Source organism: Peromyscus leucopus, chromosome 1 (genome assembly GCF_004664715.2).
Source record: "Peromyscus leucopus breed LL Stock chromosome 1, UCI_PerLeu_2.1, whole genome shotgun sequence".
NCBI lineage: Eukaryota > Metazoa > Chordata > Mammalia > Rodentia > Cricetidae > Peromyscus > Peromyscus leucopus.
Window position 1 is genome coordinate 120,582,275 of NC_051063.1, and position 12,781 is coordinate 120,595,055.

The window sequence follows — 12,781 nt, forward strand, 5'->3', positions numbered from 1 at the left end:
AGCTGTGGACAGAGACTCATAGGAGGAAAGGGGATGGCGGAGAAGGAGGTAGGAAGAGACATGTACCCTTAGGAGATGTCTACCTACCAATGATAGGCAGTTGTACTTGTTGGAGATGATGGAAGCAACCAGGGACCTCTGATCGAGGCCACGTGCAGCACTGTGACTACTTCATTGCTTCTGTCCTGTCTTCATTATTTACCCTTGGTCATTTTTTAACTTTTGTTTTTATTAGTGTTTTTATATTGCCTTTTTTTTTTTTTTTTGACAAGCTGTCTCTATGCAGCCCAGGCTGACCTCAAATTTAAGATTCTTCTGCCTTGGTCTCCCCAAGTACTGAGATGACAAATGTGTAGCACCATGGCCACCTTCCTGAAAATTTCTTACAAGAATTTAGTACTTCCTCCCCCCCCCCCCCGCCACCCCGAACACGCACGCACGCACGCACAAAACAAACAAACCAACAAAAAACATACCCTCAATAGATCCACTATAATACAGACCAAACAACCAGCAGGGAGCAGGGAGTAGGGTTGCAGCAGGAAGTAGGGGCAGCATTGAACTTACCTGGTCCTGGTAGAGTCCAGAACAGTGATTCTCAACCTGTGGGTCATGACCCCTTTGGGGTTCCAAAGACCCTTTCATAGGGGTCGAATTTCAGATATCCTGCACATCACATATTTACATTGTGATTCATAACAGTAGCAAAATTACAGTTAAGAACTAGCAATGAAAATAATTGTATGGTTGGGGGTCACCACAACATGAGGAACTGTATTAAAGGGTCGCAGCATTAGGAAGGTTGAGAACCACTGGTCTAGAAAGACAGCCACACATAGCAGCAGGTCTCTCAAAGCCATCAGAAGCAACCCAGCTCACATTCTCCTAGTAGCCAACTCAAAGAGGAATTTCTTTATATCTATAAAATGCCTTTATCAGGCCTGGTAAATAGTCTAAGAAACATAGATGTCCTCCATGTTCTTCTGCGTTCCTCATGTGGTTATTGGTTTCAATGCTAACAGCATTAAAACAGGTTTTGTAAAAAAGAGTTCTCTTGAGGCTAAAATCACGTGCTATGAGAGTAATTCTTTTTAATAATGTAAACAAGGATGATGAAAGGAAATAGTTCCCAATGGGAGCTCTGCTGACCTTTTAAGTGGGGAGAGTCTTGTGGTGCAGATCTATGTTGTTAGGAATTCTAGAGTCTCCAGTCCCCAGTCCATGAGCACTTTCTGGTAATTGTCACCATGTACCCAAGAACATAGTGAGATTCAGAGGAAACAGTAGTTTTCTGTCGTACAAGCTACTGTAGCCCCTCCCATTCTTGAGAATGGATCTGCGTCCCCATGACCCTCTTGCCCATGAAGCCCAAACTAGACTCAGAATCATTCTCAACACAGCTCCCTAGGCATTGGCTGCTGGACTATCATTCCAGGTGAGATCTGAATCTAAGGAGAACGGTCTGCACATCAAACTCCAGTTCCCTGGTAGGAACTGGCAGAGCTTACTTCTGACCCAAATCATCCCAGACTCTGCTCTCTGCTGAGCTCCTGGATTGCACACATCATCTGGCCAAGCAGTTTCCCTGAGCACATCCAGGAGCAGTCCTGTGCTGTGACCACCTGCCACTCATATGCATGCCCCCAGAGCAGAGGCTCAGGATATCTCCAGAGTCAGCACCCCCTTCCTTCCCAGGAGAAGGTTTCACACTGTAAACAATGACACCCTGAAGTCCACCACTCTCCAGCACTCCTAGGGCATGTTTCCTCTCATCCCCCACCCCATAAGCATATGTCTTCCTCATGGGTGGCTATGGAGATGGTAAAGGAAGATCAAAACAAGTCTAGCTATTGTCCTGGGCACTTCCAATCCAGAGTCCATTTTCCTGCAGCATCTTGTAAAGCCTTGCTGGACTCCCATAGTGTAAGAAGGGCTGGGCATCCTCATCCATGTGTACAGAGCCTCTGATTTACTGAGTACCCAGGAGGTACTCTGTGACAAAACTCTGGGAAGGTAATACCTCTGCCTTCTGGGGATGCTGGCATCAGCTAGGCGGATCAAGGGCTGCCTGGGGGCTCTTTTAACTTTCACTCTCCTGTTGCAGTTTGCTCTGGGATTTAAAGCAGCCCACTTGGAGGGCGTGGAGCTAAAGTACATGGGGCAGCAGCTGGTGGGCCAGTACCCAATTCACTTCCACCTGGCTGGAGATTTGGATGAACTGGGAGGCTATGACCCACCTACGTACATCAGGGACCTCTCCATCCACCACACATTCTCCCGCTGTGTCACTGTCCATGGCTCCAATGGCCTGTTGGTAAGTGCCTGCTGGAAGGGTATCCTATCTAGGAACTTAGGGGGTGTGTGTTGGGGGGGGGGTTGCAAGGGAGATCTTGTGCTGTGCTTTCTCACCTACTTCCAGTGAGAACTTGGACAAACGACTGAATCAGTCAGGTTTTCTATTTCCTCCCTGAGTTCTGCAGAACACAATGTTACCTTTTAGTTGGCTTGGGTAGAGGATGAGAGTGAAACATTCCTGGCTGTATTATCCTAGGTACTCATCTTCAGAGCAGGGAATCCAGGTATTGTCACAGAACAGGCTGGCTTTGAGGAACTGAGCAGGCATGCGGGATGCTCACCAGGACAGAATGGGGAGCCAACCCTTCAGTGAGATACAGACTTCTGGAGCTGGCATGGGGGCATCCCCAGGAGTCAGTGTTAATTCAGTTAGGTGCAGGAATCAAGAGACTTGTGGTAGGAAAGGGAAGACAGTGAGTTAAGGCACCCTATTACTCCCAGATCTGGTCTGGAATAATTAGATGAATCAATGATATCCACAGTAGAGTCAGGGTCTTAGAAGAGAACCCTGGAGAGCTTTGCCCAAACCAGCAGATCTGTTCAACACTGTAAGCTCCCAGGAATGCCAGCTGCCAAGTTGGGAAGGAGCATCTCTCAGCTCCCTTGTTATCCAGCTACAGCACAGTTGAGGTGCCAGCTACAATCTTAATCTGGTGGCCCTTCAGAGGTCTACCACCACTCAGTTCTGAGCTGTGCTTGACAGATCTGCAGGCACAGCCTCGGAGCAGCCTTTCCAAGATGTAATCAAATTGCACTGCTTGCCATCTAGACGGTGTCCAGGTCTCCGGTTCTCTGAGCCAAGCAGGCAGCAGCAGGGCCATATCCCAGGCAGACCTGAAGTTTTACAGATTGGCTTTGAATGCTCTCGGAATGTGCATTTGTATGCCTTCCAGAAGGCTGCTGTGGGAGCTGGCCTTTCACACGGATGTGCGTCCCTTTGCTGCCTGCATTGAAGGGTTTACCAGCGGGTGACTACGTTTCGGGGGGAGGGTTCAGCTGACAGAACCAAAAGAGGCAATATAGAGACAAAGATGCGATTATGGTTTAGACTGCAGAGGCCTTGGGGAAGGTGGGGGATGGGGGCGGTTGTTCCGGGGGAAGCCTTTCACTAGCATCATCCCTGGTCAGAGGTGCTGGATCCCAGACAAGCAGATCCCAGCTCACTAGAAAGAAGGGCCCCTAGCTGTATGGAGCCGAGAGGTGTCTCAGTACCCCAGCAGGTCCCAAAGTGTCCCAGGGGGCCTGCTCACAGCTCTTCCCTGTCTTCTGCCTGTGTACCCCGATCCTTGGGAGTCAGCTTCCTTCATCCTCAGCCTGACTTAGGCAGTACCCCCCTTCCTCTCACTTTTTTTTTTAAAGATTGTTTTATTATTTTATGTGTAGGAATCTTTACATGGAATGTGTGTATATATACCATGTGCCTGCCCGGTACCCACAAAAGTCTGATAAAGGCATGAGATCCCTGGAACCTGGGTGCTAGGAACCGAACCTGAGTCCTCTACAAGACCAACAAGAGCTCTTAACCACTGAGTCACCTCTCCAGCCCCTTCTAGTTCAACGTTTAAACCAATTCCCTCTTCTGACAAAAACACAAGCCCTTCGACTTCTGCTTGTCTCTGAGTTTTGGGGACAGCTTTCAGCAATATGACCCTAAAATGCCACTAAGTTTAGCAAACCTCTGTCCTTCTCTTGGCTCATGCATCTCTTTGCTCTTTCCTGTGTCAGTGCTGTGGGTCTCAGCAGAAGCTCAAAAGTCAAGAGCATAGAGTCGCAGGAACTGACAGAAACGTCCTGGGCCTCGGTTTCCTCCAGTGCATAGTGAAAATGCTGATAGAGTCAGCTTCAAAGGGTTGTTGTGAGGGTGAAACCAGATAACACAAGTGATGTGCTTCGAGAGGACAGTAAATAGCGGTAGCGCTGTGTGCCGCTGCGTCTCTGTGTTCTGTGGAAACATCCCTGCTTCCGGGAGATAGCAGCATATGCCCCCACCAAAAAGTAGGGCTGGTGTAGTTAGATGCTCTTGGCAAAAACTGCGTGAATGTACTCCCTCCCTGACACTTTGAAAAGTCCCAATGCATGCTCACATAGGAAGGGTCTTCAGTAAAACCTCACCAGATTGATTGATCTGTTGGCAATGCCTGCCCTCATCTGGTCACAGGGCCTCTTTCTCACACTCCTTTCCCAGCTCACTGTCACTGTTCTGAGTCCATAGAGTGAGGCTGTGGTAATATCTCCTATGATAGTAACATTGCTGAAAGTGTCCTTCTGACAATGTAGCATGGAGCGATACAAGGCTCCAAGGTACTGGCAGGTGCAGAGAGGAAGGAGTCTCTGTGCACACTATCCTCAAGAGGCTAGCAGGTGTAGGGTGAAGAGTTTCCCCCAAGGAGAGGCTCTACATACACTCTCTGCAGGGTCACAGGGAAATGGGCTCAGTGCATCTTCATGGGTACTTCAGGCTCAAGGCAGGACCTTGAACACTGCCTTCCTAGGACTGGAAGGCAATCGATACATTCCTGGCCTGAGGCAGAAGGTACAAAAGACTCCAGTGTGAGTTCTGCTCTCTTCTACCTCCTTGCTTTAAGCCAGGGAGACTGAGCCAAGAAAGTACATCCTTTCCCACCTGGGGACCTGCTCGCAGTTTATCTTTATTACAAATGATGGTGGTATGAAATCGAGATGTCTCCAGCAGGTTGCAACTGCTTCTGCGCAGGCTCTGCCTTGTATGGCTCTGTGTGCCAGCGGATCCACTCAGTCCCCAGGCTCGCTACCTTTGGGGCCACACCCTTCTCTTGGCATGCTAGTAAAGATGTCTGGAGCCCGTGATGGGAAACGCAGCATCTCCTCTGCCAGTTGCACAGCCCTGTGGATTGTGGGAGAGGCTTCCATTTTCTCTGGCTCACCCCTTCTCTGGTGTCTTTGAACGTGTTCTCTCACTCGTCAAGGTGTGCGCCTGCTGGCGTCTTTCCTCTCCACCTGAGCCCAGACGGAGGACCCAGATTTTATCTTTCCTTTCCCACAAAGCTACCTTGGCCCAGGGCTCCACTGGGAAACCGAGGTACCGGAAAGGAGGGTAGAGAACATTCCAGATCAGAGCAGAAATCGACAGTGTGGAAGGGAATGGCTGGCCCCTCTGGTCTCACTGCCCCTTTCCAGCTCACATGCTTTCTCTCAGGCAGCACCCTGACCTTATGAGCTCTGCCTCTCTTTATCCTTGCCCCCACCCCCCACCCCTTCCTACCTCCCCTGCACAGTCTTGGAAGCATTCTTTCCCTTTTTAGGTAGTGTTTTGTCCTGTTTCCTCTCTCAACTTCTATTTGCATATTCAAAAACTCATTAAGAGCTGCAAAACAAATGACCCTTGCATATGCTCCAAGGCCAGCTTCTCCTCAGGAATTTTATTTTTAAATTTTTTATAATGGCAGAAGCTTGGAAATAAATTTTTTTAAAATGACTGAATTTGATGTGAGGCTTCTCGCTGATGTATACACACACACACACACACACACACACACACACACACACACACACACAAAATACCCACCCTAGACTTCAGAAGTAAGTAGCATCCTCTTTGGTACCAGGAGTCCCTTGAGAGTGCCAAAACCCTTCATCTCAAGTCCCAGTATAGAATGGCCTGGCATTTGCAAAGAACCTCTGCACATGCTTCTTCATGCTTTAAATCACCTCTACATGGTTTTATGCTGCCATGTAAATGCCTAACAAACAGTTGGCATCCCATGTTATTTTCCCAAGGGGAAAGAGTCTGTACATGTCCTCACAGGCAGTGTTTTAAAGAAATACTTCTGGCCTGAGCTTGATGGAAGCTATAGTGGAATCCTGCAGGTCCAGAGAGACAACCAATCACTAATTTCTGCTTGCGCTCACTTAATTGAGGCATCATTCTTCTTAGAACATACAGGTTGCTGATGGAAGCCAGTTCAGACTGGGGTGACCATAGAATATCTTGACACACAGAGGACAGTCTTTGGACCTAGTGCTGCTCCCTGCTAGTTGCCCTTAGGGCTAGCAACGCCCCGCCCCCCACCACCAGTGACAACTAAATCAAGGGTCATACTAGTTGAAACAATAGCGGACAGCTGTTTCTGAGTCTTTCATATTTTCTCCTTTACAATCTCGTGCCCAGACCCTACTACCTAAAACAGCTTCCAGGAATCATGAACCACTATCAGAGTGCAAGAAAGGGAAATATAGTTTTAGTTTTCTCAATGAATGGCAGGGGTTACACATTGTTTCTGGTTAGCATACAAGGACAGCCCCAGTGAGAGAGACAGACAGACAGAGAGAGACACACACAGAGAGAAACAGAGAGAGAGAGAGAGAGAGAGAGAGAGAGAGAGAGAGAGAGAGAGAGAGAGAGAGAACATTTACTTCCCTGATCTGTCTATCTGTATGCATCCATCATCTACCTAGCTGCATATCTATCTCTATTTCCCAATCCATCTATTCAGGCAACCACCATCTGTTTGCTATTTACCTACCTACCTATCTACCTAGCATCTATAGCTATTTCTCTATGTACACACTACCACTATCTATCTATCTAATCCATTATCTATCATCCATCACCCATTTATATCTATCATCTATCTACCTACCTATCTACCTACCCACCCACCTATCTATCCATCCATGTATTACAACTAATAGTCAGTTCTGTGACATGTTCTAAGGAGAAACAATCTGAAAATGTTTTTAGCATCCTTCTGTCACACAAGGGATACTCAGTGTGAGCAATAGAGCCAGTCTGTGGCTAAGCAAAGATGTGAATTACGCTTCTTCTCCTGCCCCAGACCTTCCTTCTTCCTCGTCCTCCTTTTTCCCTGGCTCTGTGAGACTCAATGCTTCCTCAATATATCGGATTGCTTTTTGTTTCAAATGAGATGGAGATCAAGTCTGAGTTCGGTCCTTGCAAAGAAAGGGGCTTGGGACATCCAGATCAAGTGGCATCCATTGAGATAAGGTTGAAACAGGATAACACGTGTAAGACACTGGACAGCCAACAGCAGTAGCTGTTTCTCTTCCTTCCTCTGGTAAATCCCTTTCTGTTCGCAGCACCTTTCACAGATCTTAAAGGCCAGCTCTTCCTTGGACCTTTGTTAGAAAAATGTCCCCAACTCATTCACTGGCTTTCAGAGCAGGGCTCCTGAACATGTGATCTAAAGTGCATGGCAAATGGTTAAGGACAAGTTAGAAAGATCCGTGGGCAGAAGACAGGAGACTCTGAGGGTACCAAATTCCCTGGGATACCCACATCCCTTCCCTGGGCATGGTTTCCTCCTCTCCAAAGCCAGGCATTGAATTTGATCTTAGAGGTCTCTGCCAGCAACAGCAGCCGAATCCCCTCCCGGGCTTGTCTTTCAGGGCTATTTATAACATGCTTTCATTACTCACTAGACGAGAAGGAAGCATCCCACTGGATGCCCTTGGCATTGACTGAAATGTCCATTGAAGGAGTAAATGGGCTACAAGGTCACGCCCTCGCCTGTTGTTAAAGATTAAAGGAAGGATGCTTGTGTAGGAGGCAGGGAGCTTACCCGGTGTAGGCAGGCAGTGTGGTCTTCCCTTACAAGTGAACACATAGGCCTGAAAAAAATGAATGTCCCTGCCATGGCTTTGCCTACTGGACTTTGTGGCCTTGGACTATTGCTTAGCTTCTACCAGCCTCAGCCCCTTTATTTCTAACACAAAACTCTGCAAGAGGACTGTGTGAGACCACAGAGAGATGAAAAGGTCTAAGAGATGAGCCAGAGCTCGGCCATGGTAGAGCTTGCTGTGGGATGGTTCTAAGAGCTGACTGCCCTACACTACAGTTAGGGAGCAGGCACCTGCCGTGTGAGAGCCTGGAGGAACTTGGGGTGTTCACCTTGGATCAATGCTTTCCCATCAGTGACACTGTTGTCCCCTCTCCTGCTCAGTGGACTAGAGTAATGAAAGTCTGGAAACAGCTTGGTGGGGTGGGGGTGGGGGTGGGTTACTATTGGCATCTGTCAGGAATAGACCAAGGTTACTGAATGCCCTACAGTGAGAAAGGCAGTCCCTTGTAGTGGCACCAGGGCTGAGGGCATGGCCTTGGTATTTCAGTCAGTGCCAAGGGCATTTGGATAGCGTACAGATTTCCCAGCTCCTGGCACAGTGGCAGCGCCTTAAGAGGTGTGGGTTGATCTGAGGTCACAGGGAAGCGGGGAAGATCTCCCTGGATGAAGTCACTGGACAGTCAGGGATGGAAGAACACAGTAAAGATGTGCAAAGTGCTTCCACCCTCACCCACTGTACCTTGTGAGCCGAGAGCATCTCCTCTCTGGGATGTTGGAGCCAAAGCAGGAGCCTATGTGGGAGAGATGCTGTTATCAGAGTCTGGTGCAAACAGGGGACTGGGGCTCGGGATAGGGCTCTCTAAGGGTTCTGAGGCCTTGGAGATGATGAATGTCCAGTCTAGAGCTTTGTGGTAGTGATTGACAAGGTAGACAGGCTGGTGTGAGAGCCTCCTGGTGCTGGCACTGAGATACACTCTGCTCTCACCATGCCTCTTCGAAATGCTCTTTCTGATGTTCTGTTCACCCTGGTTCTGGGAAGGTGGCCCGGTAGCTGGCTTTACCAGCCCTCCCTGATTTGCAGCCTGGGGTGTGAAGGTATCTTGGTGGGCTTCGTGGACCAACAAACTGGCTTGGGTTCCAGGGATTATAGAAGTGTGTTAGTGCAGACATTCATGAAGTGTCCCCCAGACCTGCTGTGGTGCTGTCTCACGGGGGAGCTGCCCTGCCCCCCACTCAGGCCCTGGAGACCCTCCTCAGGATGTCTTGGCAAGCTCAATAGAATGGTTTCTAGAACATAGGCCTGAGTCTCCCTTTGAACCACCTACACACTTCTGATATCTCATCCCTTTCTCTCTCCCCTGAAGCCTCATCCCAGCACATTCAACTGGAAGAGTTCTCTTTCTCTTCCTTGTCCACCCTCAGGCTTTTGCCTGGGGTCAAGTTTGTCTCTGCCCCCCCACTCCCACCCCCAGTCTACTCAAGTCTGGTATAGTTCAGCACTGTTTCATGTTTGTTGAATGAATATTTGGACACATGCACACTTGGGTGCTGAGTGAAGCTCCTTTCTTGACCCTGCAGATCAAGGATGTTGTGGGCTATAATTCCCTGGGCCACTGCTTCTTCACTGAAGATGGGCCAGAGGAACGCAACACTTTTGACCACTGTCTCGGCCTCCTGGTTAAGTCGGGGACTCTCCTCCCATCGGATCGGGACAGCAGGATGTGCAAAGTGATCACAGAGGACTCATACCCGGGGTACATTCCTAAGCCCAGGCAGGACTGCAAGTAAGTGTGTGCATGGTCCTGTAAGGTACTCGGTACACCTGGGTCTGGGGGAGGAAGGCGGGTGTGTGTGTGTGTGTGTGTGTGTATGTGTCTGTGTCTGTGTGTGTGTGTGTGAACATGAACATTCAGTGTCCCACCTCAGGACCCTTAAAAGGACCTTTAAAAGCTTGCTGTTCACCTCTGCCTATTTCTCAGAGTGAGGTCCCTAAAGCAGCTTCCTCACCCCACCTCCTCCCTCCTCCCTTCTTCCTCTGTGAGCCTCACTAGCACTGTTTAGTCTGGAGAACTCTGGCTCACCTGTGGCTCTATGCCACTTGGCATCCTTGTGGACAGGAAGTAGCTGCCACATCAGCTCCCAATACGTACCCATCAGCCTGACCACAAGAATCTCTTTCTAGCCAGAGAGAGACACAAACAGTGTCACAAAGACACACACGGAAAGGCAGAGGTAGAAAAATACAGACAGAAAGACAAAGAGACAGAAGCAGATAGGTAGGCAGACAGACAGACAGGAAAACAGAGAGAGACACAGAAAGACAGAAGACAGACACAGGAAAAACAGAGAAACAGGCTGAGAGACACAGAGATGCAAAGACATAGAAAAAAACATAGGCAGATGCAGAGACATGGAGGCAGAAAGAGAGAGAAACACAAAGAGGAGAGACAGAGACAGGAGAGACACATTGCTTCCTGCACAGATGGTCTTCCTTAGAAAGGCTTACTTTCTTGGACTCACATTCCTGATCTGTAGAAGCACAAGCTGCATCTAACTTTTGCAGTCCTGAACAGTGCACAAGCTTAAATGCACCTGTCCTTGGTGAGAAAACGTAGCCTCTGATGGATACATCGATTTCTCCAATCTCAGACAAGAGACTCTTCACCACACTGTGCAGCAGGCAGAGTGCTGCTAGCCCTTTACAGGACATAGTTCAACCTCTCTCCTCTCCCTGCAGTGCTGTGTCCACTTTCTGGATGGCAAATCCCAACAACAACCTCATCAACTGTGCAGCTGCCGGGTCTGAGGTAAGCAGGAATAAGCAAGGCGGAGCTGGCGGAGGCGGCCTTGGAAATGTGTGTGTTCAGAGCTCAGTACTACTCCTCCATGGGACTGGAGACTGGGGAGTCCTGTGACTTGGCTTAAAATGACAGTCTGTCTGTCACTTCATAACCCTGGTGACCGTTCATGAGTAGTTTATTTTGGCTTCTGGCTTAAGGGAACACAGTCCACGGTAGGAGGGAAGGCATGGTGGCGGCAGAAGTTACTTGTGGCTGCGGCAGTGGGAGCTTGTTCACATCCGGGTGGATCAAAAAACAGAAAGAGGGGCTAGAGACATGACTCCATGGTTAAGAGTCCTTGTTTTTTGCAAAGGATCAGAGTTTGATTCCCAGCACCCACGTGGTGGCTCACCACCATCTGTAACTCCAGTTTCAGGGGATCCTATGCTTTCTGCCAACCTCAGTGGGCAGCAGGCACACATGTGATACACAGACAGACATATAAACAAAATACTCATACACATTAAAACTTTAAAAAACCATTTTAGATAAAAAAGACAAGACAGGAAGTGGAGCCAGGCTATAATCCTCAAGTCCTACCCACAACGACCCACTTCCTCCAGTCTGTCTCCCTTTTCTAAAGGTTGCACAAAAAAAGTCAGAGTCAGCCAGGCAGTGGTGGCACACGCCTTTAATCCCAGCACTCGGGAGGCAGAGCCAGGCGGATCTCTGTGAGTTCAAGGCCAGCCTGGGCTACAGAGTGAGATCCAGGACAGGCACCAAAACTACACGGAGAAACCCTGTCTTGGGGGTGGGGGGCAGAGCTAGAGTCACTAGCTGGAGGCCAAGTATTCAAACACATGACCTGTCAGGGACACTTCATATACAAACCATCCCAGTGTACTAAGCAGTTTATGCACAGTAATTCTTTACAGAATGAGTTCTTTTGCCTTCGGATGGTACCTGATACATCAGTGTTGTAGACTAACACCATGTGATTCTGACATCGAAGCTACACCCTGGCCTAGGGAGGAAGCTACAGCAGGGAGACCTATGTGTCCAGAGCGCCAAAGAGCTGGATGGTGGTAGCTAGGCAACAAGCACCATGCCCTGCTCCAACAGCCTTGCTCTGACACAGCTCTCCCTTGCTGCTGGTTTTGCCTGGGGCCTTGACCCTGAGCCTGTTTGTTGCTCTTTCTGGGCCTCAGCTTCCAGATCTCTAAGGAAAGCTGAGAACACTTGTTTGGAACTCTATCCATCAAGAGTCTAACCTCTACAGTGACCCAGTAATTCGAACATGACAGATAGGGCAGGGCTGATGTGAAGAGTGAGAGCTGGCAAGTAGCCAAATTATAGATTACAGTAACCTTTGTCCAGTCAAGCACTGGACCACATGGGTGTGTTGGGTGATGTGTGGTGTCCAGTCAAGCACTGGACCACATGGGTGTGTTGAGTGGTGTGTGGTGTCCACTCAAGCACTGGACCACATGGGTGTGTTGGGTGATGTGTGCTGTCCAGTCAAGCACATGGGTGTGTTTGGTGGTGTGTGATGTCCATTCCAGCACTGGACCACATGGGTATGTTTGGTAGTATGTGGTGTCCATTCAAGCACTGGACCACACAGGTATGTTTGGTGGTGTCTGCTGATGGCCTGTTCTGGTCACAGTGCTGCATCCATTCCCAGAGCCTGGGCCACTCAACCAGGAATTCACTGGCACTAATTTCTGTGACTCTCTCCTATGCCCTGTCCCAACAGGAAACTGGATTTTGGTTCATTTTTCACCATGTGCCGACGGGCCCCTCTGTGGGAATGTACTCCCCAGGTTACTCTGAGCACATTCCACTGGGGAAATTCCACAACAACCGAGCACATTCTAACTACCGGGTAAGTCTCTCCATGCTGGGTTGCTATGGCCAGCCTGTTCATTCCCCTGCCCCAACCTGCAGATGACTAGTGCCTGGAAAAGCTACATTCTTACCATGGGTCCAGAGCAGCCTTCCAAGGCCTGCAGATTACTGACCACTCACCACGAGTCTCCTTTGGGGGCCTGCCTCATCCTTCACAGCATCTGCCTAACTGGAGGAGCA

General features: G+C 49.2%; 1 protein-coding gene across 1 annotated transcript in view; it reads left to right on the plus strand.

The window, feature by feature from the left end:
- LOC114696234 (cell migration inducing hyaluronidase 1) overlaps nucleotides 1-12,781 on the plus strand; it is a 158,700-nt gene that overhangs the window by 117,101 nt on the left and 28,818 nt on the right. The window contains exons 13-16 of the mRNA XM_028873827.2: nucleotides 2,105-2,314; nucleotides 9,492-9,697; nucleotides 10,651-10,720; nucleotides 12,450-12,578. Coding sequence (XP_028729660.1) covers nucleotides 2,105-2,314; nucleotides 9,492-9,697; nucleotides 10,651-10,720; nucleotides 12,450-12,578 — 615 coding nt within the window. The remainder of the gene's footprint in view (nucleotides 1-2,104; nucleotides 2,315-9,491; nucleotides 9,698-10,650; nucleotides 10,721-12,449; nucleotides 12,579-12,781) is intronic.